This window comes from Dendrobates tinctorius, unplaced genomic scaffold (assembly GCF_039654945.1).
Source record: "Dendrobates tinctorius isolate UK_male_01 unplaced genomic scaffold, ASM3965494v1 ptg000033l, whole genome shotgun sequence".
In the NCBI taxonomy this organism is placed as follows: domain Eukaryota; kingdom Metazoa; phylum Chordata; class Amphibia; order Anura; family Dendrobatidae; genus Dendrobates; species Dendrobates tinctorius.
In genome coordinates, this window is record NW_027361701.1 from 5,836,175 (window position 1) to 5,862,023 (window position 25,849).

The 25,849-nt window shown below is 43.9% G+C and overlaps 1 protein-coding gene across 1 annotated transcript in view; it reads left to right on the plus strand.

The window, feature by feature from the left end:
• LOC141087452 (retinoic acid-induced protein 3-like) overlaps positions 1–25,849 on the plus strand; it is a 144,746-nt gene that overhangs the window by 100,165 nt on the left and 18,732 nt on the right. Inside the window, exon 3 of the mRNA XM_073572980.1 lies at positions 8,667–8,731. Coding sequence (XP_073429081.1) covers positions 8,667–8,731 — 65 coding nt within the window. The remainder of the gene's footprint in view (positions 1–8,666; positions 8,732–25,849) is intronic.

Below are 25,849 nucleotides of genomic sequence, written 5' to 3' on the forward strand. Positions count from 1 at the left end.
CATTGCGAAAAAGTTTCTAGGGAGCAGCACATTTCACTGTTTGTGCAGCCAAGGGCGAAACTCACACCTACAGTATACCTGCATCATAAATTGGCATGGCTGGTACCTCAAACACACAGCTGCTGCCAGTTTACACTGCGGATATGTTTCGCAGCATGTGCACAAGATTCCTTAAAATCTCTTATTCTTTGCTGGCATTGTAAACGGAGTAGAATTTCAGCAAGCGAATACGTACTTGTTTTTGCACTGTGGGAACTCACCCTAAAAGATGGAGGAGCGTGCTCTTGGTAAAGGGGAGGCAGTATGGTTGGCACCAGCTGGAAATACCTGTCTGAGTTTTAGTAAATAAATACTTAAAGTTATTAGCAGAGGAATGTTGAGTGGGAAAATACTTCAAACTCGGGGAAGTATAGACTAAGTTTTGATGTCATTGCTATTGATTTTCATATTTCTCAAGCCTAATTTCAAAATGAATGGCTACACAACTTGTTTTTTTACAAATATATATTTACAGTAAAAGGGCAGGTGTGACATTAAAAGTGCAGGGGTGTGTCAGTCCCTGAGGTATGTGGTATAAATAGCTATTGTCTCTGGTTCGGGTTGAGTCATGCACCCACAAAATACCCAACGCCTGATGCAGCTAAGAATAAAGATGGAAACGTCTTTTGTTCTATAGTGTTGCTGCTTCGAAGAAACTTGTCATAAATGTTGAGTATCAGAACTTTTAGTTTGTATAGTTCAATTTGGCCAAAGAAAAGACCCTGTTAGCAAGGTGGTACTTAGGATAAAACATCACAAAGTCTCGTATTGTATACAGTGACGGTCACAAAGTGACATGTTCACAAATTATAAATACATTTCTATTATCCATGATAAACAGTATAAACCAAGCAGCCATAAAATTTAAGCAACCTGCATTTAATTGTGAAGGCTACCCTCATGTCAGCACAACTGCTCTGAGCCCTTAAGGCATGAACTCCAGGAGACCTCATAGGGTGTGGTGGTATCTGACTCCTACGACATTAACAGTGATCCATTAAGTCCTATATGTTGCAAGGCAGAACCTTCATGATTCAGACTTGTTTTTCTAGCATATCCCACAGATCCTCAATTTAATCAAGATCTAGGGAATTTTCAGGCCAAGTTAATGCCTTGAACTCTTTCTCATGTTCCTTAAAGGGAATCTGTCAGTAGAATCAACCCCCTAAGATGTCTATATGAGCATGCAGGTCATAGGAAGGATTTAGGGCTGGACACTGATCTGAATGAGGATCTGCTTCCGAAGCTTATTATAATAAAAGGTGGTGTTACCAGTGTGAGACATTTAGCTAGCCCAGTACGGGAGAAATGAACATTGTATCCTTACAAATGCATTTTTTGCAGCTCTCACAGCTTTGCCGTATTGCAGCCTTGGCTGCCTGTGAGATGAAGGCTGAGAGGAACCTGCAGATGTGTAAGGTATCAGGAGAGCAGAGAAGTGGCCATTAGGCCTCTTTCACACTTCAGTTTTTTGCATCAGTCAAAATCCGCCAAAAGGACGGATGCTGGATCCGTTTTAGAACTGATGACAACGGATGCCACCCATCCATTTTTCTGACGGATCCGCAAAATGAAGAATTTTAAAGGAATCGCAGCCTGGAAAAGGAGAGAGAGAGAGAGAGAGAGAGAATTTTTTTTTTTTGTCCGGCACCCAGCAAGAATTTGGGGTTAAATGAGTGTCTGGAGGATCCGCCAGAAAAAAAAACATTGCAAGCTCCGTTTTGAAATCTTTGAGGATGGTGACGGACAGCAACTTTTGGCGGATCCTCAAAAAAAACAGATGCAACGGACAGCAATTCGTCACAATCCGCCATTAATGAAAGTCAATGGAGAAAAAAACGGATCCTCAAAAGAAAATTGAGGATCCGTTTTTTTCAAAACCTGGCGGATTGTGACTGATTGTAAAAAACTGAAGTGTGAAAGAGGCCTTAGACATCATACTGGTAAACTCCCCTTCATGTAAAATAAGCTCAGGAGGCAGAATTATCTCTAGGCACCATCTGCCGTGAAGCCTGGAAGAGGTCGTTTATGTATAAGAAAAACCTGTATTTCTCTCGAATAAGACATCAAATCTATGATACCGAGGTATAGTGTTATTCAGCTTCCTATGACCTACATGTTCATATAGAAGGTTTAGGAGGGTTGATCCTGCTGGCAGATTCCCTTTGAACAAATGTTTTTGGAGGTTCCTTAAACATTTATTGAACAATTTTTGAAGTGTGATACAGTGCAATATCCTGCTGAAAGAGGCCACTGCCAATATGTAATGTAGGGATGCCATCTTGATATTCTTGTCCTTTAACAATATTTAGCTAGGTGCTAGGTATTAAAGTATGATTCACATGAATGGCAGGAGTCAGGGATTCCTATCGAAATACAGCATAACGCTGCCTCCATCAATTTGTCTTCTGCACACAGTGCTATCTGGTGTCATCCCTCCTCCATGTCATGACGCAAAAAAAGTGACTCTTCAGGTAGGATGCTCACATGCCCATATTTGGTGCTTTGTCAGTGAACATGAGTTACCATGACCTTTTGAGGTCTATGACTGTGCAGTCCAAAATGCTTCAGGCTGTGATACTGTTGACAGAGAATTCCGACTGTGGCTGTGATATCCAGACGATTTGTGGTTGCTATGCACAGAAGCACCCCCACTGCTTGTCTGTAACTCTCATTGCTGGGTAGCAGATCTTCTTCTCCTTCCAACTTTAAGTAAGACGGATCCATTGGTGTTGACGCACCCTTGGCTTCTGACATTCCAAACTGGTTTAGGAAGTGTTCTGGCCATATAAGAAAGGTGTCTAGCTGGAATACCTTTGTTTGGCCTTTCTGATCTCCTGACTGGAGATTAACTTGGTTCTTCTGTGTCTTCCTTGGTGGCTTCAGAACTTATCCACAGTTTAGTGTTTTCCTTTTCGGCATCTGGGTTTGATGACTGAGATTCTTGTTCTTGCTTCTTAGGTTGAATAACTGGTGTAACTTCATGGAATTTGAGCGATACAGAGTTTTCATCAATCACTACATCTCTGCTGATTGTTACTGTGTTGGTTTCTAAGTGCAGGATTTTGTATCCCTTTTGAGTTTCACTATAGCCCACCAGGACTCCTTGCTTTGTGTGTGATTCCCGCTTGGATCATTTTTCTTTGGGAACATACATAAAAGTTTTGATTCCAAATATCCTGAGGTTCTTCAGGTTAGGCTTCTTGCAGTTCCATAGCTCATATGGAGTTTTATTTGTGGCTTTACCTGGCACTCTTTTTTGAAGATAACAAGCTGTCATCATGTCTTCTTCCTAATACGTTGTAGGTAGATTTGCATCAAACAACATACGTCTTCCACTTTCACAGAGAGTATGGTTCTTTCTCTCTGCAAAGCCATTTTGTTCGGGTTGTATGGAATGGTAGTCTGGAACACGGTTCCATTCTTTTTCAAAATTATTTGAACCATACCACTTGTATATTTGGTTCCATTATCTGCATGCAGTGCTTTAGGCATTCTTCCAAATGTTTTAAACACTACAGCAAGATATTCTTCAACTTTCGGTGGATCTTCATCCTTACTGTGAAGCAGGTAGGCGACTGTATATCTGGAGTAGTCATTAATAAATGTGATAAAATATCTCTTCTTGCTAGCAGTTTGAACACTCATTGGACCACATACATCTGTATGTATCAGATCCAGTGGCTGTGCAGATCTAGTGGTGCTTATTTTAGGAAAGGATTTTCTGGACATTTTCCCTTTAAGACAACTAGTGCACTTCATCATTTGACTACACTGGTTGATTTCAATACCATTTGCAAGTTGAGCTAACTTCCTTACTGCTTCTGGAACTCTGTGCCCAAGACATCTGTGCCATACATGGATACAGTTCTTATGTAGATCTTGTCTAGCACTGTACACTCTTTCTTTATATTTTAGCTGATAAAGTTTATCTTGGATTTTTCCTTCTGCAAGAGTGTGACCCTTCTTTGAGATGATGTAGCTGTTATCTGTAAAAGTAACTACCTTCCCCTTTTGCGTAAGCTTTTTACTGATAGAAGATTGCTTTCAAGGCTGGATACATAGAGAACATCCTTTATTGGGATCTTTCTGCTTTGTGCTGAGGAAACGACAATGGAAGTAGCCGTCTCCTGCTCCTTCTGAAGTCATATAGAGACCATTAGCTAAGATGACCTTTTCTGACTTGCTTTCATTAAGGTCGATGAAGAAATCCTTGTTATTTGTCATATGGCAGCTTGCACCAAAATCTATACACCATATGTGCTTTGCAGATGGGCCTGTACTGCTATTAAATGCAGCTTTATTACATCTTTATTAATCTTCCTTTACAGCTGTTTTAACCCTTTGATGACTGTTCTGCTTTTTAAGCTGATTCATTCTTGCGTTCCAAATTCTGCAGTCTGCTTTAAGGTGGCCAGGATTTTTACAGACAAAGTATTCACAAGTTTCTCTTAGATTGCTCTTATATTTAGGGAAATCTTGTGTCTTTAACCCCTTCATGACGAAGCCTATTTTGACCTTAATGACCAGGCAATTTTTTTCAATTCTGACCAATGTCCTTTTATGAGGTAATAACTCTGGAACGTTTCAATGGATCCTAGCAATTCTGAGACTGTTTTTTCATGACATATTGAGCTTCATGTTAGTGGTAAATTTAGGTCGATAATTTTTGTGTTTATTTGTAAAAAAATCGGAAATTTGTCAAAAATGTTGAAAATTTTGCAATTTTCAAATTTTGAAATTTTATTCTGTTACACCAGAGAGTTATGTGACACAAAATAGTTGCTAAATAACATTTCCCACATGTCTACTTTACATCAGCACAATTTTGGAAAAAAAAAAATTTTTTATTAGGAAGTTATACGGGTTAAAAGTTGACCAGTGATTTCTCATTTTTGCAACATTTTACAAAACCATTTTTTTTTAGGGACCACCTCACATTTGAAGTCACTTTAAGGGATCTATATGGCAGAAAATACCCAAAAGTGACACCATTCTAAAAACTGCACCCCTCAAGCTACTCAAAACTACATTCAAGAAGATTATTAACCCTTCAGGTGCTTCACAGGAACTAAAGCAACATGGAAGGAAAAAATAGACATTTTAATTTTTCCAACAAAAATTTTTTTTGCATCAATTTTTTCATTTTCACATGTGCAACAGGATAAAATGGATCCTAAAATGTCATGGGTAATTTCCCCTGAGTACACCGATACCTCATATCTGGTCGTAAACCTCTGTTTGGGTGCATGGCAGGGCTCAGAAGGGAAGGAGCTCCATTTGACTTTTTGAATGGAAAATATCCTGGAATATTTAGCGGTTGCCATGTCGCGTTTGGAGAGCCCCTGTGTGCCTAAACATTGGAGCTCCCCCACAAGTGACCCCATTTTGGAAATTAGACCCCCCCAAGGAACTTATCTAGATGTGTGGTGAGCACTTTGAACCCCCAAGTGCTTCACAGAAGTTTATAATGCAGAGCCGTGAAAATAAAAAATCTATTTTTTTCCTCAAAAAATGATTTTTTAGCCCCCAATTTTTTTATTTTCCAAGGGTAGGAGAAATTCGACCCCAAAAGTTGTTGTCCAGTTTGTCCTGAGTGCGCTAATATCCCATATGTTGGGGTAAACCACTGTTTGGGCGCATGGGAGAGCTCGGAAGTGAGTGAGCACTGTTTGACTTTTTGAGTGCAAAATTGGCTGGAATCAATGGTGGCGCCATCTCATGTTTGGAGACCCCCTGATGTGTCTAAATAGTGGCAAGCCCTCAAATCTAACACCCCTAACCCTAACCAAAACCCTAACCACAACCCTAAACACAAGCCTAACCCTAATCCCAACCTTAACCCCAACACACCTCTAACCCTAATCTTAACCCTAATTCCAACCCTAATTCTAACCCTAATGGAAAAATAAAAATATTTTCTTTATTTTATTATTTGTCCCTACCTATGGGGGTGATAAGGGGGCGGTGATTTACTACTTTTTAATTTGATCACTGTGAGTTTTTATCATAGTGATCAAAAGGGAGGAGACAGTGATCAGAAGGCAGGGGGCAGTGGAGGGCAGGGTAGGGGGAGCAGATAATAACTGCAGCGGCAGATCGCTGCCGTTATTCGGTGGTGGGGGCAGATCGCCCCCCGTCAGCCGTGGGGGGGTCTGATCGCTGTCTCCAGCCATGTCCGATGCTGCAGCATCAGCCATGGCTGGATTGTAATATTTCAAGAAATTTCATTTTGGCTGTTTCACTTTTATCAGCCAATCAGAGCGATCGTAGCCATGGGGGGAGGCAAAGCCACTTCTCCTGGGGTGAAGTACAAAGCCTCCTGTTCCTGCGGGTCCGGTGACCTTTCATTGACCCCGGTCACCCAACCCGCAGGGGGTATGAATTCATGACACAGCATATGCGTCATTGGTTGGATTGGCACTGACTTTCATGACACATACACTGTGTCACTGGTCGGGAAGGGGTTAATGTTTTTTCTGCTCTTGATTCATTACTGCTGCTTACATGGTAAAACGCCGCTCTAAGTAAAGAGAGACATGCAGGCGCGGTCACAATGGATCACCCCATTCCCCATATTAGTCACATGATGGGAATGTGTGGCCCCAGCATGTAAGACCGCGCACGTCATGTCAAGAGCGCGCATTAACCCACGCATCCGCTCAACATCACAAAGGAATAGTGAAGTGAGCTCTGAGATACCAAGTGAGAACACTATATGTAATGAATGGTGAAAAAGGGGAACAATAAAGTGACTGCGTATTTAAATATAAGTATTTAAATATAATAAGTGACACTTATATTAAAAAATTATTATTATTATTATACTTATTATTATTATTTATTTATAAATCTGCCAATTATTAAAAGGGCATAAAAAGTGAATACATATATATAATAAGTGCATAATAGGTGACACTAATGCTGGCAATTCTACTAGCCATTATATCAAGTGCTGTAAAAAAAATAGTGCCTATGGAGAATATTTTATTAAAAACATTTTCTAAATTTTTTTATACAAATGCATATATATTGTTGAGTATAATTTTTTATATATTAATTTTTTTATATATAAAAAAACCTTTTTTTTAGTGACATGTGCAAATAGCAAATATAAAGCGACTTAACTTGCCTCAGCACTACAAAAAATGCTCAATGAGGCAATAAGTGTTGACATTTCCCTATTTAATAACTATTCCCACTTTTTTCTATATTAATGCCCCTCGCCTCACTATAATACCCCAAAACCCATATATGATTGAAAACTGGTGATTGAAGATTGACCAATGCTAGATACTGCACCTCTCTGGATTTTTTTTAAAACAATATGGGTTTTAGGGCTATAGTAGATGGCATATATGGTTTTTGAACTGATTGCAACATAATAATCAGGTTGAGTCCCATGTCTTTCTGTTTTGCTTATCTTGCACCTTCCTTATGTGTGTTATTTTAATATGTTTTCAATAAAATCTTTTTTTATGATTGACTATTTTTTTACTCTGTTTTTTCTGTGCTATACCTTTAGCATAGATTTTGTGATAGAGTGTCTATCTGTGCATCATCTACAGCAAGCTGCTTCTCTCATACACAGACACAGAAAAAACAGGAAACACAGTCACATGCACTCCCTGTGTGAGCCTCTGGGAGTTTTTTTTAATTTTATAAACAGTATACAAATCTAGAAACTAAACACTTAGACAGGAATGGAGTTGTTGCACCAAACATATTCCAACATATACCCTATGTATTATGCTCCCACAGCCAGCCTTAACTTTTTTAACTTTCTGAGAATTTTGTACTATAAAAGCTCTTTTGGGATCTACCCAGAAGGTTTGACTAAAAATTTATTTATATATTATACTTTATTACTGCCATAGTTATTGAAATTAAGTACTGCTATGTTCTTAAGTGGATAAGAGTAAAGTTTGATCACCTGTTACTGTGAATATGCACTAAAATATTTGTCTGTGACGCATTCTGATCATTCATCAGAAGAGCATTTATTCCACAGCTGCTGAGCTGAATTTTCTCTATATGTATGGCCGTCTTTAGAATGTGGAGCAGCACTACAGCCAGTGCAAACCTTCATTTGCCTGATTTTACAGCTCAGTATTTGGGCACAACTAAAATACAACTTATTTTTGAATACAAGAATTTAATACAAATATTTAACCCACCGGAGTGAGTTTTGTAATGTTAACATTAACCTGTTCATGGGAATTATAATGAAAATCCAACTTTTACAATGTTATGAGAGTTATCATCATAGTGGAAGTTAAAATAAAGTACCGTACAGTAAAATTATAAATAATATGGAAGTCCCTTTTTTTCCTGCAGTAAATTTTATAATTATATATATACTGAACATAGTATAGTTAAATACGTACAGAACACACCTATTAGAAGAAAAATGTAAGTAACTGGGAGTGGCCGGACAACTAAAAAGCCTTTTTGTTCTCCAGGAGCCTTTTTACTACATTTTGGAGTATCTGTTGTAATTGTCACATTGGTAAATACGTGGAACGTTAATATCAGCCATGTATGCTTTCCTGAGACTGTTCAAATCAACATTAGTAAAAAACTATGGCCGCTGACATTACAATTAGTGTGTTTTTTTCTTTCACCAGCCCAAGATTCTGGAAGAAGTTCACCATCTTCAGTTCCACGATTCGATGCAACATTAGCGCTGAGGGTGAGTATTGAACCTTACAGAATATTCAGAACTTCACAGTAACTAACTAAACCTTACTAATTCTTTACTTATATTTTGTAGTCCTATAATTCATTGTGGATCGGTGGAGTCTGGATCCTGAGACCCCCAACAATTGTCCAAAACCCCACTTAGATGTGCACAGCTCAGGACGCAGAATCTGAATTGAATCTCTACACATACTCAGGCAGACGCTGTGTGTTTCACCCTCCTCAGCTGTCCACTACTGAGTGGGGGTTTTATGAGTGATTGATAAGGGTCTCAGTACACTAACCCCCACCAATCTACAGGGAATTTAAGGAATTACTAAATATCATGCCAAAGTTAGGTTATAAAGGATCCAAATATTCCAGCACATCTTCTTACTTAAAAATAGAATCTTTATTGAGAAATCTTTATTAAAAATCCAAAAGCAGGATACAGGTTAAAAAACCATGGTGAAGACAGGCATTTACGTGTTTCGACTCGACAGAGTCTTACGCATAATGCCAACATGATTTTTAATGAAGATTTCTCAATAAAGATTCTATTTTTAAGTAAGAAGATGTGCTGGAATATTTGGATCCTCTGTACTTATGTCAGCTTGTGACATTTCCTAGCACCTTCAGCAAAGAACTGCCTCCAACGTGATAAATAAAAAAAGGTGAGCTGAATCTATTTGTTTTGGACAAAGTTAGGTTACATTTGAAAGTGAACTTCCAACCTTAAACACCTCTTCAAATATCAAATCTATATTCAAATATCAAAATAAGTCCAACACCCTATGTACTGATAAGTTTTCTTAACTTCTTAAAGGTGTTGGCCACTTTATATTAATTTTCTCAGATGCTTTGGGAACATGGAAAAAACCCTTAACATGAGATACCAGCTTTCAGTTGGAGGCAGCTGATGGACAGGTCTGGTCACATGCCCCTCCTCCAGCAGCCATTGTATGGACATACTCCTCCATTATCAGCCATGTTATGGACAAGTCACATGCTCCTCCTTCAGCAGCCATTGTACAGACAGGTCACATGCTCCTCCACTAGCAACCATTGAATGGGCAGGAGAGCAGTCTGTGAGGAAAGCTGCATTAAAAAGTACAGGAGAAGAACCTGCAACACTTATGTATTAGGAAATGTACAAACATCCATGTGATTGCTTGTGATTAGGAAAAGGGGCCCTGAACAGTTCTTAGGACTGGGGCCTAACTAGCCCTGTTCCCAAAGCTACCTCTAAAGGTGAGGAGGTTTGAGACACCAGCCTTACTATTCTCCTGTTATTGCCTAAGCTGTCCCCTCCCCCTCCCCCAGGAGGCCTGGGACAGAAATGGTAGTGTATCAACAAGTAAGACAGACAAGGCTACAAACAGTCACCAAAGGTAGAGAAATATATAGGGATGGATAGGAATGTACCAACCAATTGGGAATAGAACAATGAGGAAAGCTTGCACCCAAAAATAACACACAGGAATCGCCAGTAGCAAATACAATCTCCAATTCATCACAGTGTCTCCAAGGAGCTAGGAAGGAAAGCTTTCACTGGCAAGGAAGAGACGGTCTGACCAGATTTTATAGGGAAAGGAAATGACCAGGTCAGGAACAGCTGTGAACTGGAGCTGTAAGTTTCTAACCAGCATAGAAAGGGTCGTAAACCTCTTCAGCACCAAAGGAGACAGAATCAATTTAATATGAAACACAAATACATCAGCTAAATTGAAAATCTGCGATTCACAATACATTGTGATTTTCTAATCCCAGATTTCGTGACAATATATCTGTTAAAGTAAAGCTAATGCTGCCAATCCCTTTAAGGATGAGGCCTAGTTTTATTTTTTGTATTTTCACTCTGCGCTATGTACCAATCGTTGCTATTAAAGACAGAAGCCAATTATGCAAAATAGCATCTTCCCTATGTAGAGCGGGGCAAGCTTCTGAGCCTGCTCCAAACACCCTAACATGCTCTATGACATACATATTCATCATATAGTGCTAAAGGTTCAGCACACCAAGAGTTGGGCCTAATTTGAGACATGGATGGAGCTCAGTTTTTGCTTAGGAAGCTTCATATCTCTTGCATACAGGTTATGGCTACCTGTAAATTCCACAATGTGCTTTTAGTAACTTATTGAATATTGTTTATGTATCAAAGTGATTTTTTAATTTTAGATTATATTGAGATGTAGATGCCCTCCTTTTTTAGTCCTACTGTCACGCTCAGGCAGGGAAAGTCCCGCAGACGGCACAACACACACCAAAAAAGGATGGATAAAGGGAAAGGAAGGCCCTAACAGTAGGGAGCAAGTGATTGGGCACTCCTAACAACAACCTGTGCTTATCCCTAAGCTCCCCTAATGCCCTATGCGGGTCCTTCCTCCCGCCGCCGTCACATGCCTAGTCCCTAGCTGTCACCTCACAATACCCTGGCTAGTGCATTGGCCGACAGGGACGCTAGCCTCGCCACTGCAGATGGTATCAACACAGGGGGTAGTGATAAACACGAGACAGACAGAAAGGGAAAATGAAACTTAGCTCCAGCCTCTGCTCCACAGAGCACAGGATACGGAACCAGGAACCCAAACGCCACAGAGCAGCAGATACACCGCTGACACCAGAGAGCTCCAAACTCCTAGGCTGGTCTTCAGAGACACACTCTATTAACAACAGGTAGCTGAGGCATCATGTGACTATTTAAAGGATGGCGGGAATGGTCACTGTTGTGAGCTCATTTTCGGGTGTGCCACTGGCTTCTGGTAAGGGTTATGGAGCTGGCTGTGCTGACAAAGGAGTAGTGAGTTCTCTATCTGGACTCCCTCTGTTGGTGAAGGGAGGTAATGAAGCTGATCTAAATGGCAGAGACTGGCCACCTGAGGAAGAGGACTGTGATTGGACATCAGGAATTTCTGATTGGATTTAAGGCAGCCGACTCCCTTGTTTCTTGCTGGTGATTTCTCCTGACTGTGGCTTCTGGTTTCCAGTTTGGTTCCTGCTTTCTTAAAGCTAAGTTTTCTCTGCTATTGTTCATATGAGTTTTCGTCTGGTTTACTTAGTTTTTGTGTTCAGCCAGCCCTGGCTGGGACTGGGCTGAATCCCCATTTTGTATCTGATCAGTTGATCTCTTTTGCTCTGTCTTCAGAATAAACCTGAGTGCTGATATAGGGAATTGAAGTCTAGCGACTTCAGGGCCTTTTTCTATCAGACGTGTTGGACATTTTTTTGGCAGAGTTTTTTGCGTGATTACAGACAGCAGCTTTTCTTTCATGTCCTTTCTAGTTAGTGAGGGCCCCATCGTTTGCTCAGCCTATCTATCTGTGTTTGTGTTTTCATCTTGTTTCACCGACAATACATGTTGGGGGCTGTCTATTGCTTTGGGGTCTGCTCTGAGGCAGTTTAGATTTTCCCTTTCTTTAGGCTTATTTAGTTCTCCAGCCATGACGAGGCATCTAGGACCACCGAAGGCATGCTCCACGGCTACTGCTAGTTGTGTGGATAGGATCAGGGGTCTGCAATCCGCTAGTTACCAACCTCTCCAGTTTTCTGGGCTTAGCTTGTTTTTTGTTTTTTCCTCCTCAGTGACTCATTCATAACAGAATCACCAGCCATACTGCAGATTCTAGGGTAATCAAAAGCAGGAGAGAATTGCAAAAAAAAAAAGTGTCAGAATTTTTTTTTCTTTTTTTATATGTATATTTTGTCCTCTTTTTCTCTGGGGCCGTAGGAGGATTCTTTTTTTTCCTTTCTCCTTGATGGAGATTAAGCAATTGTCTAATCGTGTAGAGCAGCTTGCTGTTGAAGTGCGGGGAATTTCCGCCTATCTCGCTCATTCACATGCTGTTGAACCAAAGATCCCTACTCCTGATGTGTTTTTTGGGGATCGGTCTGAATTTTAAGAATAATTGTAAATTATTTCTTGCCTTGAAGCTTAACTCATCGGGGAGCTCTGCGCAGCAGGTTAAAATTGTCATCTCCTTGCTGCGCGGCGATCCCCAGGATTGGGCGTTTTCTTTGACACCTGAAGATCCTGTTTTGACTAATGTGGATGCATTTTTTCAAGCCTTGGGGTTGCTATATGATGAACCTAATGCTATTGATCAAGCTGAGAGAGCCCTATTGGCATTGAACCAGGGTCAGGATCCTGCAGAGTTATACTGTCAGAAATTCCGAAAGTGGGCGGTCCTTACTACATGGAATGATAGTGCATTGGCAGCTCTCTTTCGGAAGGATTTGTCTGAAACATTAAAAAATACTATGGTGGGATTTCCTGTTCCCTCTGGTCTTGACGATTCTATGTCATTAGCCATTCAAGTTGATCAGCGTTTACATGAACGCAAGACTACACGGGAGGCACTGGCACCTTTTGAACAAATGTCTGAACCTATGCAATGTGATAGAGTTTTGTCTAGGGCTCAACGTCAGGAGTTTAGAAGGCGTAATAAGTTGTGTTTTTTCTGTGGAGATGCCTCTCATGTTATTTCTGTCTGCCCTAAACGAGAGAAACGTTTTGCACACACATTTGCTGTGGGTGGTGTACAACCTAAGTTTCTTTTGGCAATTACCCTGATCTGCTCCTTATCCACATTTTCCACGAAGGCTTTTGTGGATTCAGGAGCGGCCTTGAATCTGATGAACTTGGATTTTGCTAAACGTTGAGGTTTTCTTATGACACCTCTGCGGATGCCTATTCCTTTGAGGGGTATTGATGTTACTCCTTTGGCAAAGAATAAACCTCAGTTTTGGACCCAGGTGATAATGCGGGTCGCCCCAGACCACCAAGAAAATTGCAGATTTTTGGTGTTGCATAATTTACATGATACCATTGTTCTGGGTTTTCCCTGGTTGCAAATCCATAATCCGGTTTTGGATTGGAAATCTGTGTCTGTGGTGAGTTGGGGTTGTCGGTGTGCTCTTGGCGACACTCCTGTTTTCTCCACCTCTCCCCAGTCGCATGATGTTCCTGACTATTTGGCTGATTTTTATGATGTATTTAGTGAGAGCAAGTCTGCGTCTTTGCCTCCTCATAGGAGTTATGACTGTGCAATTGAGTTGAGACCTGGGTGTAAATTTCCCAAGGGTCGACTTTTCAATTTATCTGTACCCGAACACGAGGCTATGCGATCTTATATTAAGGAGTCGTTGGAGAAGGGTCATATTAGACCATCCTCTTCGCCCTTAGGTGCTGTTTTTTTTTTCGTGGCCAAGAAAGATGGTTCATTAACGCCTTTTATTGACTATCGTTCCCTGAGCAAAATTACGGTTAAATATCACTATCCGTTACCCCTGATTTCTGATTTATTCTCCAGAGTTAAAGGTGCTTGCTGGTTTACTAAGCTTGACCTTAGGGGGGCGTATAATCTTATTCGCATCAAGCATGGGGATGAATGGAAGACAACGTTTAATACTCCGGAGGGACATTTTGAGTACATGGTGATGCCTTTTGGGCTCACTAATGCCCCTTCTGTCTTAAAATCCTTCATGACTGATATTTTCCGGGACTTTGTGGATAAATTTTTGATCATCTATCTGGATGATATTTTGATCTTTTCCAGGGATTGGGATTCTCATGTGGAACATGTTCGGACTGTGTTCCGGATTTTCAGAGTGAATTCCTTGTATGATAAGGGATCAAAGTGCCTTTTTGGTGTACAGAGGATTTCATTTTTGGGATTTATTTTGGCTCCGTCAACTACTGAAATGGACCCGGCCAAGGTACAGGCCATTTATGATTGGGTTCAACGCACTTCTTTGAAGGCTCTCCAGAAGTTTTTGGGTTTTGCTAATTTTTGTCGTAAATTTATAGCTAATTTTTCTGGTATTGCTAAACCACTGACTGATTTAACTAGGAAGGGTGCTGATGTGCTGAATTGGTCTTCAGAGGCTCTTTCGGCCTTTCAGGAGCTGAAGCGGAGGTTCACTTCTGCTCCGGTTTTGCGGCAACCTGATGTCTCTCTTCCTTTTCAGGTGGAGGTAGATGCTTCAGAGATTGGTGCAGGAGCTGTTTTGTCCCAAAAAGATCCTGTGACCTCTAAAATGAATCCCTGTGCCTTCTTTTCCCGAAAGTTCTCCCCATCTGAACGCAACTATGATGTGGGGAATCGGGAATTGTTAGCCATGAAATGGGCATTTGAGGAGTGGAGACATTGGTTGGAGGGAGCTAGACATCAAGTTGTGGTCCTCACTGACCACAAGAATTTTATTTACCTTGAGTCGGCCAAACGCTTGAATCCTAGACATGCTAGGTGGGCCTTGTTTTTTACGCGTTTTGATTTTGTGGTCTCCTTTCTTCCAGGCACTAAGAATGTTAAGGCAGACGCCCTTTCAAGGAGTTTCTTTGCTGATTCTCCTATTGTGACCAAGCCTACTACCATCCTAGGTGAGGGGGTAGTTCTTTCTGCCATCTCGCCCGATTTGAGACGTGCTCTGGAAGAATTCCAGGAGGACAAACCTGAGCATTGTCCTATGGGAAAATTGCATGTTCCTGACCAGTGGAGGAAGAGAGTGATGTCTGAAGTTCATTGCTCCGCATTGGCTGGTCATCCAGGTATTTTTGGTACCAGAGATTTGGTGAGTCGGTCTTTTGGGTGGCCTGCCTTATCTCGTGATGTCAGGAATTTTGTGCAGTCCTGTGGGACTTGTTTCCAGTCTAAACCCTGTTCTCGCTCTAGTGGGTTGTTGATGCCCTTGCCGGTGCCTAAGAGGCCTTAGACCCATATTTCAATGGATTTTATTTCTGATCTTCCTGTCTCTCAGAGAATGACTGTTATCTGGGTGATTTGTGATAGATTCTCTAAGATAGTCCATCTTGTACCACTCCCAAAGTGGCCACCTTCCTCAGAGTTGGTACCCTTGTTTTTACAACAGGTGGTTAAGTTGCATGGGATTCCTGAGAACATTGTATCGGACAGAGGAGTTCAGTTTGTTTCCAGATTCTGGAAAGCCTTTTGTTCCAAGCTGGGAATTCAGTTGTCCTTCTCCTCTACGTTTCACCCTCAGACCAATGGGCAGACGGAGAGAACAAACCAGACTTTGGAGTCCTATTTGAGATGTTTTATATCTGCTGATCAGGATGATTGGGTTTCATTTTTGCCCTTGGCCGAATTCGCTTTAAATAATAAAGCTAGTTCTGCCACCTTGATGTCCCCCTTTTTCTGTAACTTTGGGTTTCATCCTCGATTTTCTTCAGAGCAAGTGGAATCTTCAGCCTGCCCAGGTGTTGACACTGTGGTAGAGAGAATGCAGCAGATTTGGGACCAAGTAGTGGATAAGTTGTCTCTCTCCCAGGAAAAGGCCCAGCGGTTTTCTAACCGGCATAGGACCATTGATCCCCAGTTTAAAGTGGGTGATATGGTTTGGTTGTCTTCAAAGAATATCTCTATGAAGGTGGCTTCTCCAAAGTTCAAGCCAAGATTTATTGGACCTTACAAGATTTTGGAGATTCTTAATCCGGTTTCTTTTCGATTGGCTCTTCCTGTTACGTTTAAGATCGATAACGTGTTTCATAAGTCGCTGTTGAAGAGATATGTTGAGCCAGTAGTTCCTATGGCGGCACCTCCTGACCCTGTATTGGTTAAAGGTAAGGTGGAATATGAGGTAGAGAAAATACTGGATTCTCGTCTGTCTAGACGGAGACTTCAGTATTTGGTCAAGTGGAAGGGTTATGGCCAGGAGGACAATTCTTGGGTCTCTGCCTCTGATATTCATGCCGATAGATTGGTTCGTGCTTTTCATCGGGCCCATCCTGATCAGCTCGGTGGCGTGGATGAGGGTTCGGTGACCCCTCCTCAAGGGGAGGTACTGTTGTGAGCTCATTTTTGGGTTTGCCTCTGGCTTCTGGTGAGGGTTATGGAGCTGGCTGTGCTGACAGAGGATTAGTGAGTTCTCTATCTGGACTCCCTCTGTTGGTGAAGGGAGGTAATGAAGCTGATCTAAATGGCAGAGACCGGCCACCTGAGGAAGAGGACTGTGATTGAACATCAGGAATTTCTGATTGGATTTAAGGCAGCCGACTCCCTTGTTTCTTGCTGGTGATTTCTCCTGACTGTGGCTTCTGGTTTCCAATTTGGTTCCTGCCTTTTAAAGCTAAGTTTTCTCTGCTATTGTTCATATGAGTTTTCGTCTGGTTTACTTAGTTTTTGTGTTCAGCCAGCCCTGGCTGGGACTGGGCTGAATCCCCATTTTGTCTCTGGTCAGTTGATCTCTTTTGCTCTGTCTTCAGAATATACCTGAGTGCTGATATAGGGAATTGAAGTCTAGCGACTTCAGGGCCTTTTTCTATCAGACGTGTTGGACATTTTTTTTGGCAGGGTTTTTTGCGTGATTGCAGACAGCAGCTTTTCTTTCCTGTCCTTTCTAGTTAGTGAGGGCCCCATCGTTTGCTCAGCCTATCTTTCTATCTGTGTTTGTGTTTTCATCTTGTTTCATCGATAATACATGTTTGGAGCAGTCTATTGCTTTGGGGTCTGCTCTGGGGCAGTTTAGATTTTCCCTTTCTTTCTTTAGGCTTATTTAGTTCTCCAGCCATGGTGAGGCGTCTAGGACCACCGTAGGCACGCTCCACGGCTACTGCTAGTTGTGTGCATAGGATCAGGGGTCTGCAATCCGCTAGTTACCAACCTCTCCAGTTTTCTGGGCTTAGCTTGCTTTTTGTTTTTTCCTCCTCGGTGATTCATTCATAACAGGTCACCACCCACATCAGCTGACCAGCAACAAAGCAGCTGCCAGCAAAGAAACTGACATTAACCCTTGCTGGCCCAAAAGCAAATGTCTAAATTAAACTCTATGCATATAGCACTTTAAGGGGTCTTCCAGGCTTGTGGTGCAAATCTGCAGTCACTCTATATGAGCGCTGTCAGGATTCTCCGCTGCTGGAAGAGGGAGAGCACACAATCATAAATATGCAATTTGTGTACATCTAGTCAAGTGCTCTCTAGACGTGCGCGGTCTTGCTCAATAAATGGGAATTGAGTGAGGCTGGATATGTCTAATCAGAATGTGGCCAGAAGTTTGCAAATTGCACACTTGCAGTCATGTACCTGCTTCGTGTCGTGCCAGAGACAGCTAATCCTGACATCACACATACTGAGCACTGTGAGGTGTCACAAGTAGTGTTGAGCAATACCATCCGATATTGTGAAATATCGGATCGGATTGGATGGGAACGATACCCAAAAAGTATCGGATATCGCCGATTCCGATACCGGAAACCAATGCAAGTCAATGGGACAGAAATATCGGAATTAAAAAAAACCCTTTCGTTCCTTGTAGGTTAATCCTACATGAAGAAAAACAACTAATAATAATGTAGAATGTATTGGGGGAGGTAGAGGAGACATTAAAGGCATAGAGATTTAGCCCGATCAAATGGAATAGCAGGAATATTTTTTTTTTTTTAAAAGACGTTCGGAGTTACAAAGATATTGACTATGTTAACCTTTTTTATATTTTGTCAGATATGTATGTTTCACTACTTCCATGCTCTTCACCTTCTTTGTTTACTTCTCCCACACTTTCTCCTTCATGATCCTCAGCAGCAGCAGCAGCATCTTTTTCATCAACTTCTTCTTCACCTTATTCATCTTCTTCTTCACCTTCTTCCTATTATTTTTTTTTTACATTCTTCATATTCTTCTTATTCAACTATTATTCTTCTTCATATTCTACTTCTTCATCTTCTTCCTATTCTTCTTCTTCATCATATTCTTATTTGTGACAGGCATTCCTGTAGTTGTTATCTATAAAAGTTTGAAGATTACACCTTCCGTTCTGCCTGTCACAAAAAATTTACTACAGGATTTGTCCGCGTTCAGTTTGGCCTGCAGCAGCAGGCATTTTCCAGGGGCACCATGAGGAGGAACCCCCATACACTGCTCAGTCTTCTTCTGCTTATAATTTGGATAATATCTTTTGCTCTGATTTTTAGTCTTATGCTTAATGTTCTTCTGCTTTTTGTTCTTCTGCTTCATGGTCTTCTGCTTCTTGGTCTTCTGTCTCTTGTTTTTCTGTATCTTGGTGGTTGTCTTCATGTTCTTTGTCCTCTTGGTCATCTTCTTCAGGGTCATCTTTTTGGTCTTCTTCGGGGTGGTCTTCCGGGTCGTCGTCTTCAGGGTCATCGCTTTCGTGGTCGTCGTCTTCTTCGGGGTGGTCTTCAGGGTCGTCGTCTTCAGGGTCGTCGTCAGGGAGATCCAGAGTGATAACCAAAAACCATTTTCAAAAGCTTGAACTTGGAAATGTAGCAGAAGGTACAGGAAGGCTGAGGAACTGCCGAGAACCAGCTGACGGTACTGGAATCCGGATGGGTAGCAGAAGGAACAAGAGGCAATGGAACTACCGAGGACCAGCTGACGTTACTGGAACACGGTTACTAAGCAGGAGGTACCTGTGCTAGAAAGCACTACCAAGGACCAGCAGACGTTGCTGGAACTCGGATACCAACATGGAGGCACCTAAGCCAAAGGCACTGCCGAGAACGAGCTGACGGTACTGGAACCCGGATGGGTAGAAGAAGGTACCCATGAAAAACCAAGTTGCAAGGCCACGAGCCGGCTGCAGTTACCGAAACCCACAGTCCTACAGGGGGTGCTTGTCCTATGGGCACTACGGAACCAGCCTTTATTGCCAGAACCCGCAGCCCACATAGGAATCACCTAAACTGCAGGCACCATAGAGTCGGCTAACCCGACCGCAACACGACAGGACAGCGTATTGGTGGCAAAGTGACGTTGACACTACCCAGAAACAGCTGGCGTGCTGGAACCAGGCTGGGCAGGAGGGAGTACCCGTGCCAAAGACACTGCCGAGAACCAGCTGACGGTGCTGGAACCCGGATGGGTAGCAGAAGCTACAAGAGCCAATGGAACTACCAAGGACCAGCTGACGGTGCTGGAATCCGGAGGGGCAGCAGAAGGAACAAGAGCCAATGGCACTACCGAGGACCAGCTGATGGTACTGGAACCCGGTTACTAAGCAGGAGGTACTTGTGCCAGAAAGCACTACCAAGGACCAGCAGACGTTGCTGGAACTCGGATACCGAGAAGGAGGCACCTAAGCCAAAGGCACTGCCGAGAACGAGCTGACGGTACTGGAACCCGGATGGGTAGCAGAAGGTACCCATGAAAAATAAAGTTGCAAGGCCACGAGCCGGCTGCAGTTACCGAAACCCACAGTCCTACAGGGGGTGCTTGTCCTGTTGGCACTATGGAACCAGTCTTTGTTGCCAGATCCCCCAGCTCACATAGGAAGCCCATAAACGGCAGGCACCATAGACTCGGCTAACCCGACTGCAACCCGACAGGACAACGTATTGGTGACAAAGTGACACTGACACTATCCGGAAACAGCAGGTGTGCGGGAACCAGGCTGGGCAGGAGGGAGTACCTGTGCCAAAGACAATGCCGGGAAACAGCTGGCGGTGCTGGAACCCAGGGAAATTACTACAAACAGAATGGAGACAGAGGCCTAATTGGAGCAAGTTTAAGATCTGTAGTTGTGTGAGTGTGGACAGAGCAGGAGAAATTGCCGGACACACAGATGGGGATCAGATGACATTTCTGAACCCCAATAACACTGGAGCATATGTTGACTATGCAGACGGCACTTCTGAGCAGCAACTGGCGATGTTGGAGTCCAGGGTCAATCAGGGTGTAGGCTGAGGCCTAATTTCATCAAGTTTAATATCTGTTGTAGACTACTACTGATTTTAAACGTGCTTCAAGTAAGCCTCTGTGTTAGGAGTCAGATTTTGGCCATTACTAGGCAGGAATCTAGACCCTCACATGCTGCAGTCTCCTGCTCTTTGTCTAATGCTAAGGAGATTGCAGAGGAGATTGCTTTACAGCAACTCTCTCCGGAGGCTAAGTCCTTCATCCCTTCTTCTGAGCATGCTCATGGGACAATCGCCAATTGGAGCTCGGGAGTCAGGTGCTCAGGTCCTGCTCCAGATTCCATTGGCTCAGCTCAGAGATCTGGAAGTCTTTGGAAGGTCCTGTTTGCTATAAAAAGTGCGCATGGCTGTTCCGCCATGCGCTAGTATAGTCATACCTGCTGCAGTGTGTACGTTGATGGATAAATGATCTGGTGAATGACTCATTTGAAACCCCATTCCTTTGATACTACGAATGTGTGAGCAATTGAGTTAGAGCCAGTATCAGCGCGCCATTGCTCCAGGCACACTTGCTAGCGTCTGACATCGCGCCTGCGTTTTCCAGCGGTGTCATCTTGCGGCATTATCCACGCCGCGCTGCAGTAGCAGGTTATTTGTTGCAACGCTCTATACACTACTAACTACGGTAAGTCTAGATGGATGTAGTCCCGCCATTTGTGGCTACTCCTGTGACTGCAATACCGTGTTAGTTACTCTGAGTACCTGTGACGCTAACAGGCTCAGAATTATTGTGTTTATGCTTTGTGTTATAGCTCTGTGAGTTAACAGAGCTTTCCCTGTGCACCTGGGTGACGTTAACCCCGTGCACGCTACCGCCATTGTGCTCTGTCCTCATCTAGCTGCGGTTTCTCCATCTACCGTACGGTGGACCCCGAGTGATGAAGGCACTTTATTTTTTTTTTTTATTTAGTGCCTTCGGCCACTCCTAACACTCTGGCTCCACTCTCTCTCTAGTATTTACTCTGGGCTCCAACACCGCCAGTTGCTGCTCAGAAGTGCCGTCTGCACAATCAACACTTGTTCCTGCGTTACTGGGGTTCAGTAATGTCAGCTGATCCCCTGATGTCTGTCCGGCAATGTCTCCTGCTCTGTCCACATTCCCATTACTAGTAGTAGCAACTGGTGGTGTTGGAGGCCAGGGTAAATAATAGAGACAGAGTGGAGCCAGAGGCTTAATTGGAGCAAGTTTGAAATCATTAGTAGTGTGAATGTGGAGGCAGCAGTAGACTTTGCCGGACACACAGCAGGGGAGCAGCTGGCATTACTGAACCCCACTAACACTGGAGCATGTGTTTTTCTCTGTGCAGACGGCACTTCTGAGCAACAACTGGCGGTGTTGGAGCCCAGGGTCATTCATGGAGTAGGCTGAGGTCTACTTGGAGCAAGTGTAAAATCTGATGTAGTTTGAATGTGAACTGAGCAGGAGACATTGCCGGACACACAGCAGGGGAGCAGCTGACTTTAGTGAACCCCACTAACACAGGAGCTAGTGTTTTTTTCTGTGCAGACGACACTTCTGAGCAACAACTGGCAGTGATGGAGCCCTGGATCAATCATGGTGTAGGCTGAGGCCTACTTGGAGCAAGTTTAATATATGATGTAGTTTGAATGTGGAGGGAGCAGGAGACATTGCCGAACACACAGTAGAGGAGCAGATGGCGTTACTGAAACCCACTAACACAGGAGCTAGTGTTTTTCTCTGTGCAGACGGCACTTCTGAGCAGCAACAGGCAGTGTTGGAGCCCAGGGTCAATCATGGAGTAGGCTGAGGCCTACTTGGAGCAAGTTTTATATCTAATGTAGTTTGAATGTGGAGGGAGCAGGAGACATTGCCGGACACACAGCAGGGGAGCAGCTGGCGTTACTGAACCCCCTAACACAGGAGCTAGTGTTTTTCTCTGTGCAGACGGCACTTCTGAGCAGCAACTGGCAGTGCTGGAGCCCAGGGTCAATCATGGAGTAGGCTGAGGCCTACTTGGAGCAAGTTTTATATCTGATGTAGTTTGAATGTGGAGGCAGCAGGAGACTATGCCGGACACACAGCAGGGGAGCAGCTGGCGTTACTGAACCCCACTAACACAGGAGCTAGTGTTTTTCTCTGTGCAGACAGCACTTCTGAGCAATAACTGGTGGTGTTGGAGCCCAGGGATTACAGTTCAGGTGGTAGAAACATGAACACAACAGGAGACCTGGATACTGTTGCCAACCAATTATTTATTCTGGAAGAGGACTGGCAAATTCCGGCGAGATCCAGGCCTTGTTCATTTTCAGAAAAGTAAGCCGGTCAACGTTATGGGAGGATAGTCGCGTGCGACGGTCTGTTAGTACACCACCTGCGGCACTAAAGACCCGTTCCAATAATACACTAGCAGCAGGGCAAGCCAGCACCTCCAATGCATATTGGCTAAGCTCTGGCCATGTATCCAGCTAAGAAGCCCAAAACTTGAAGGGGGAAGAGCTGTCTGGGAGTACACTGACAGGGCAAACATGTAGTCTGTCACCATCTGACAGAAACGTTGCCTCCTGCTGACTGGAGCCGTCTGTGATGGTGTAGACATTTGTGGCGGGCACACAAAACTTTGCCACATTTGGGCCATACTGGTCTTGCCTTGTGCTGAGGCACTGCCTCTGCTCCCTCTTTGTGCAGAGCTTACTCCACTGCCTCGACACACAGAGCTGCTTTGTAAAGCACTAGCAGCGCTGCTCTCGGGTGGAATGGAGAACATGATGGAATGCACCAGTGTGTCTTGGTACTCCTGCATTTTACACTCCCGGATCAACGGGGTTATGAGGCTTTGTAAGTTGTCCCGGTAGCGAGGATCTAGGATGGTGTACACCCAATAATTAACTGTGTTGAGAATGTGGGCGATGCGGCGGTCGTTTCTCAGGCACTGCAGCATGAAATCAACCATGTGCTGCAGACTCCCAACTGCTCAAGAAACGCTGTCCCCTGCTTGAGGCGTCATCTCTGCCTGCTCTGCATCACCCCACCCTCGCTGTACATACTGACTACTAGAGCATTGTGTACCTCCCTCTTCTGGAGAGATGTCTTCCTCCTCCATTGACTCCTCCTCATCCTCCTCATAAAGTGTCCCCTGCCTAGGCCTTTGTGAGGAACCACGTTGCGCAGACTGTCCGGAAGCAGATGGCATTTGTGACTCCTCATCCTCCACCTCTTCCAAAACCTCCTCCCTTAGTGCTTGCAGTGTTTTTGGAAGCAGGCAGATAAGGGGGACAGTCATGCTGACAAGTGCATCATCTGCACTCGCCATCCGAGTGGAATTATCGAAGGTACGCAAAACGTAGCAGATGTCCTTCATAGAGGCCCACTCAGTGCTGCTGAAGTGTGACCGGCGCACAGTGCGACTTGTTTACGCCTGATGCAGCTGGTACTCCATTACTGCTGCCTGCTGCTCACACAACCGCTCCAACATATGTATCGTTGAATTTCACCTGGTGGGTAGGTCACATATGATGCGATGTTCCGGAAGGCGGAAACGGCGCTGCAGAGCTGCAATGCGCAATCTTGCCATGCTGGAACGCCGCAAGTGAGCGCACTCTATGCGGACCTTGTGCAGCAGTGCATCAAGATCCGGATAGTCCCTCAGAAAGCTCTGCACGACCAAGTTGAGCACATGTGCCAGACATGGGATGTGAGTGAGGTTGCCTAGGCCCAGAGCTGCCACCAGATTTCGGCCATTGTCACACACTACCAAGCCTGGCTGGAGATTCGCTGGCACAAACCACACGTCGCTCTCCTGCTTGATGGCATTCCAAAGCTCCTGCGCTGTGTGGCTTCGATTCCCCAAAGAAATTAATTTCAGTACGGCCTGTTGACGTTTAGCCACGGCTGTGCTCATATCGGTCGTAACAGGCTCCTGCTGCGCTGATTCTGAGGAACTGGAATATGAGGAGGAGTCAATGTGTACAGACTGGATTCCTAGAAATCCTTGGAGTTGGCAGAACACGTACAGCGCCACTCTCAAGATCTGTACCCGGCTCCACAACATTGACCCAATGGGCAGTGAGGGAAAGGTATCATCCCTGTCCATGGTTACTGGTCCACGCATCGGTGGTCAGGTGGACCTTGCTACTGACGGCGTTTAGTAGCGCATGTTTAATTTTTCCCTCCACCTGCTTTTGCAGGGCAGCGTTTTCGGACCTTGCAGGCCTGCTTTTGCAAGCGGCGGCTGGCACTCTCACAGCCTGCCGATATACACCTCCAGCTGCACGCCACTCACCGGCCGGGACAGCGGCATGCTAGGAGGTAGCACCCTTTAGCTCCAGTAACTTTTTATATATCTGTGTCGGGGAGTATCTTTGGGAAAGGACCTGGAAATCCATATGTATTCTGAAGACTTTTCTCCCTGCCTCGCCAGTTTTTAGCTCCAGTAAAGGTAACAGATCTCTTCATAAGATATCTCTTTTTAACCAAGACACATTCAATTAGCGCAAGTTTATATAAGGTTTATTTATTATTATTATTTTTAAAGTAACAAAACATGCTGTTAAAGCAAATGTTGTACTAACTAGGATTTATGGTTTGTTTGTAATAATGTTTTATTGTAGCCACTGGGCGCTGCCATCTTGATTTGCAGATCTGTGGAGGACTCATACAGTCTGCAAATATGGCCGTCCCTGGACATAGGAGACTGCAGCCGGCTCCCGACCCCACCATGCAGCCTCATTAGCAGTGAACTGGGCACGCCCCTGTGGGCTGCACCATTCACTGCTGTAGGTGTGGCTGGGCGCCATTTTACTGTAGCCCAGTGCTATCTGCTGAGCTCCAGCTCCACTGTCCTCCTGCTCTGTCTCCGCTTCCTCACTCACGCACAGCCCCAGTGATCTCCGGTAATCTGACACCTTTGCTTTTATGAGAGCTTTTATGGCTGTCTGAGGAGGACAGTGACATATACAGCCCATAGTCTAGTGTATAATTGGGGGGAGGCTGGAAGTTTCACCAGTGTGGGCATATCTGTAATACTGTCTCCTGTGATACTGCCTGCTGAGCCGTGTATCTAATCCTCTCCTGTGTGATACTGACTGCTGAGCCGTGTATCTAATCCTCTCCTGTATGATACTGACTGCTGAACCATGTATCTAATCCTCCTGTGTGATACTGTCTGCTGAGCCATGTATCTATTCCTCTCCTGTGTGATACTGTCTGCTGAGCCATGTATCTAATCCTCTCCTGTGTGATACAGTCTGCTGAGCCGTGTATCTAATCCTCTCCTGTGTGATACTGACTGCTGAGCCGTGTATCTAATCCTATCCTGTGTGATACTGACTGCTGAGCCGTGTATCTAATCCTCTCCTGTGTGATACTGTCTGCTGAGCCGTGTATCTAATCCTCTCCTGTGTGATACTGTCTGCTGAGCCATGTATCTAATCCTATCCTGTGTGATACTGACTGCTGAGCCGTGTATCTAATCCTCTCCTGTGTGATACTGTCTGCTGAGCCGTGTA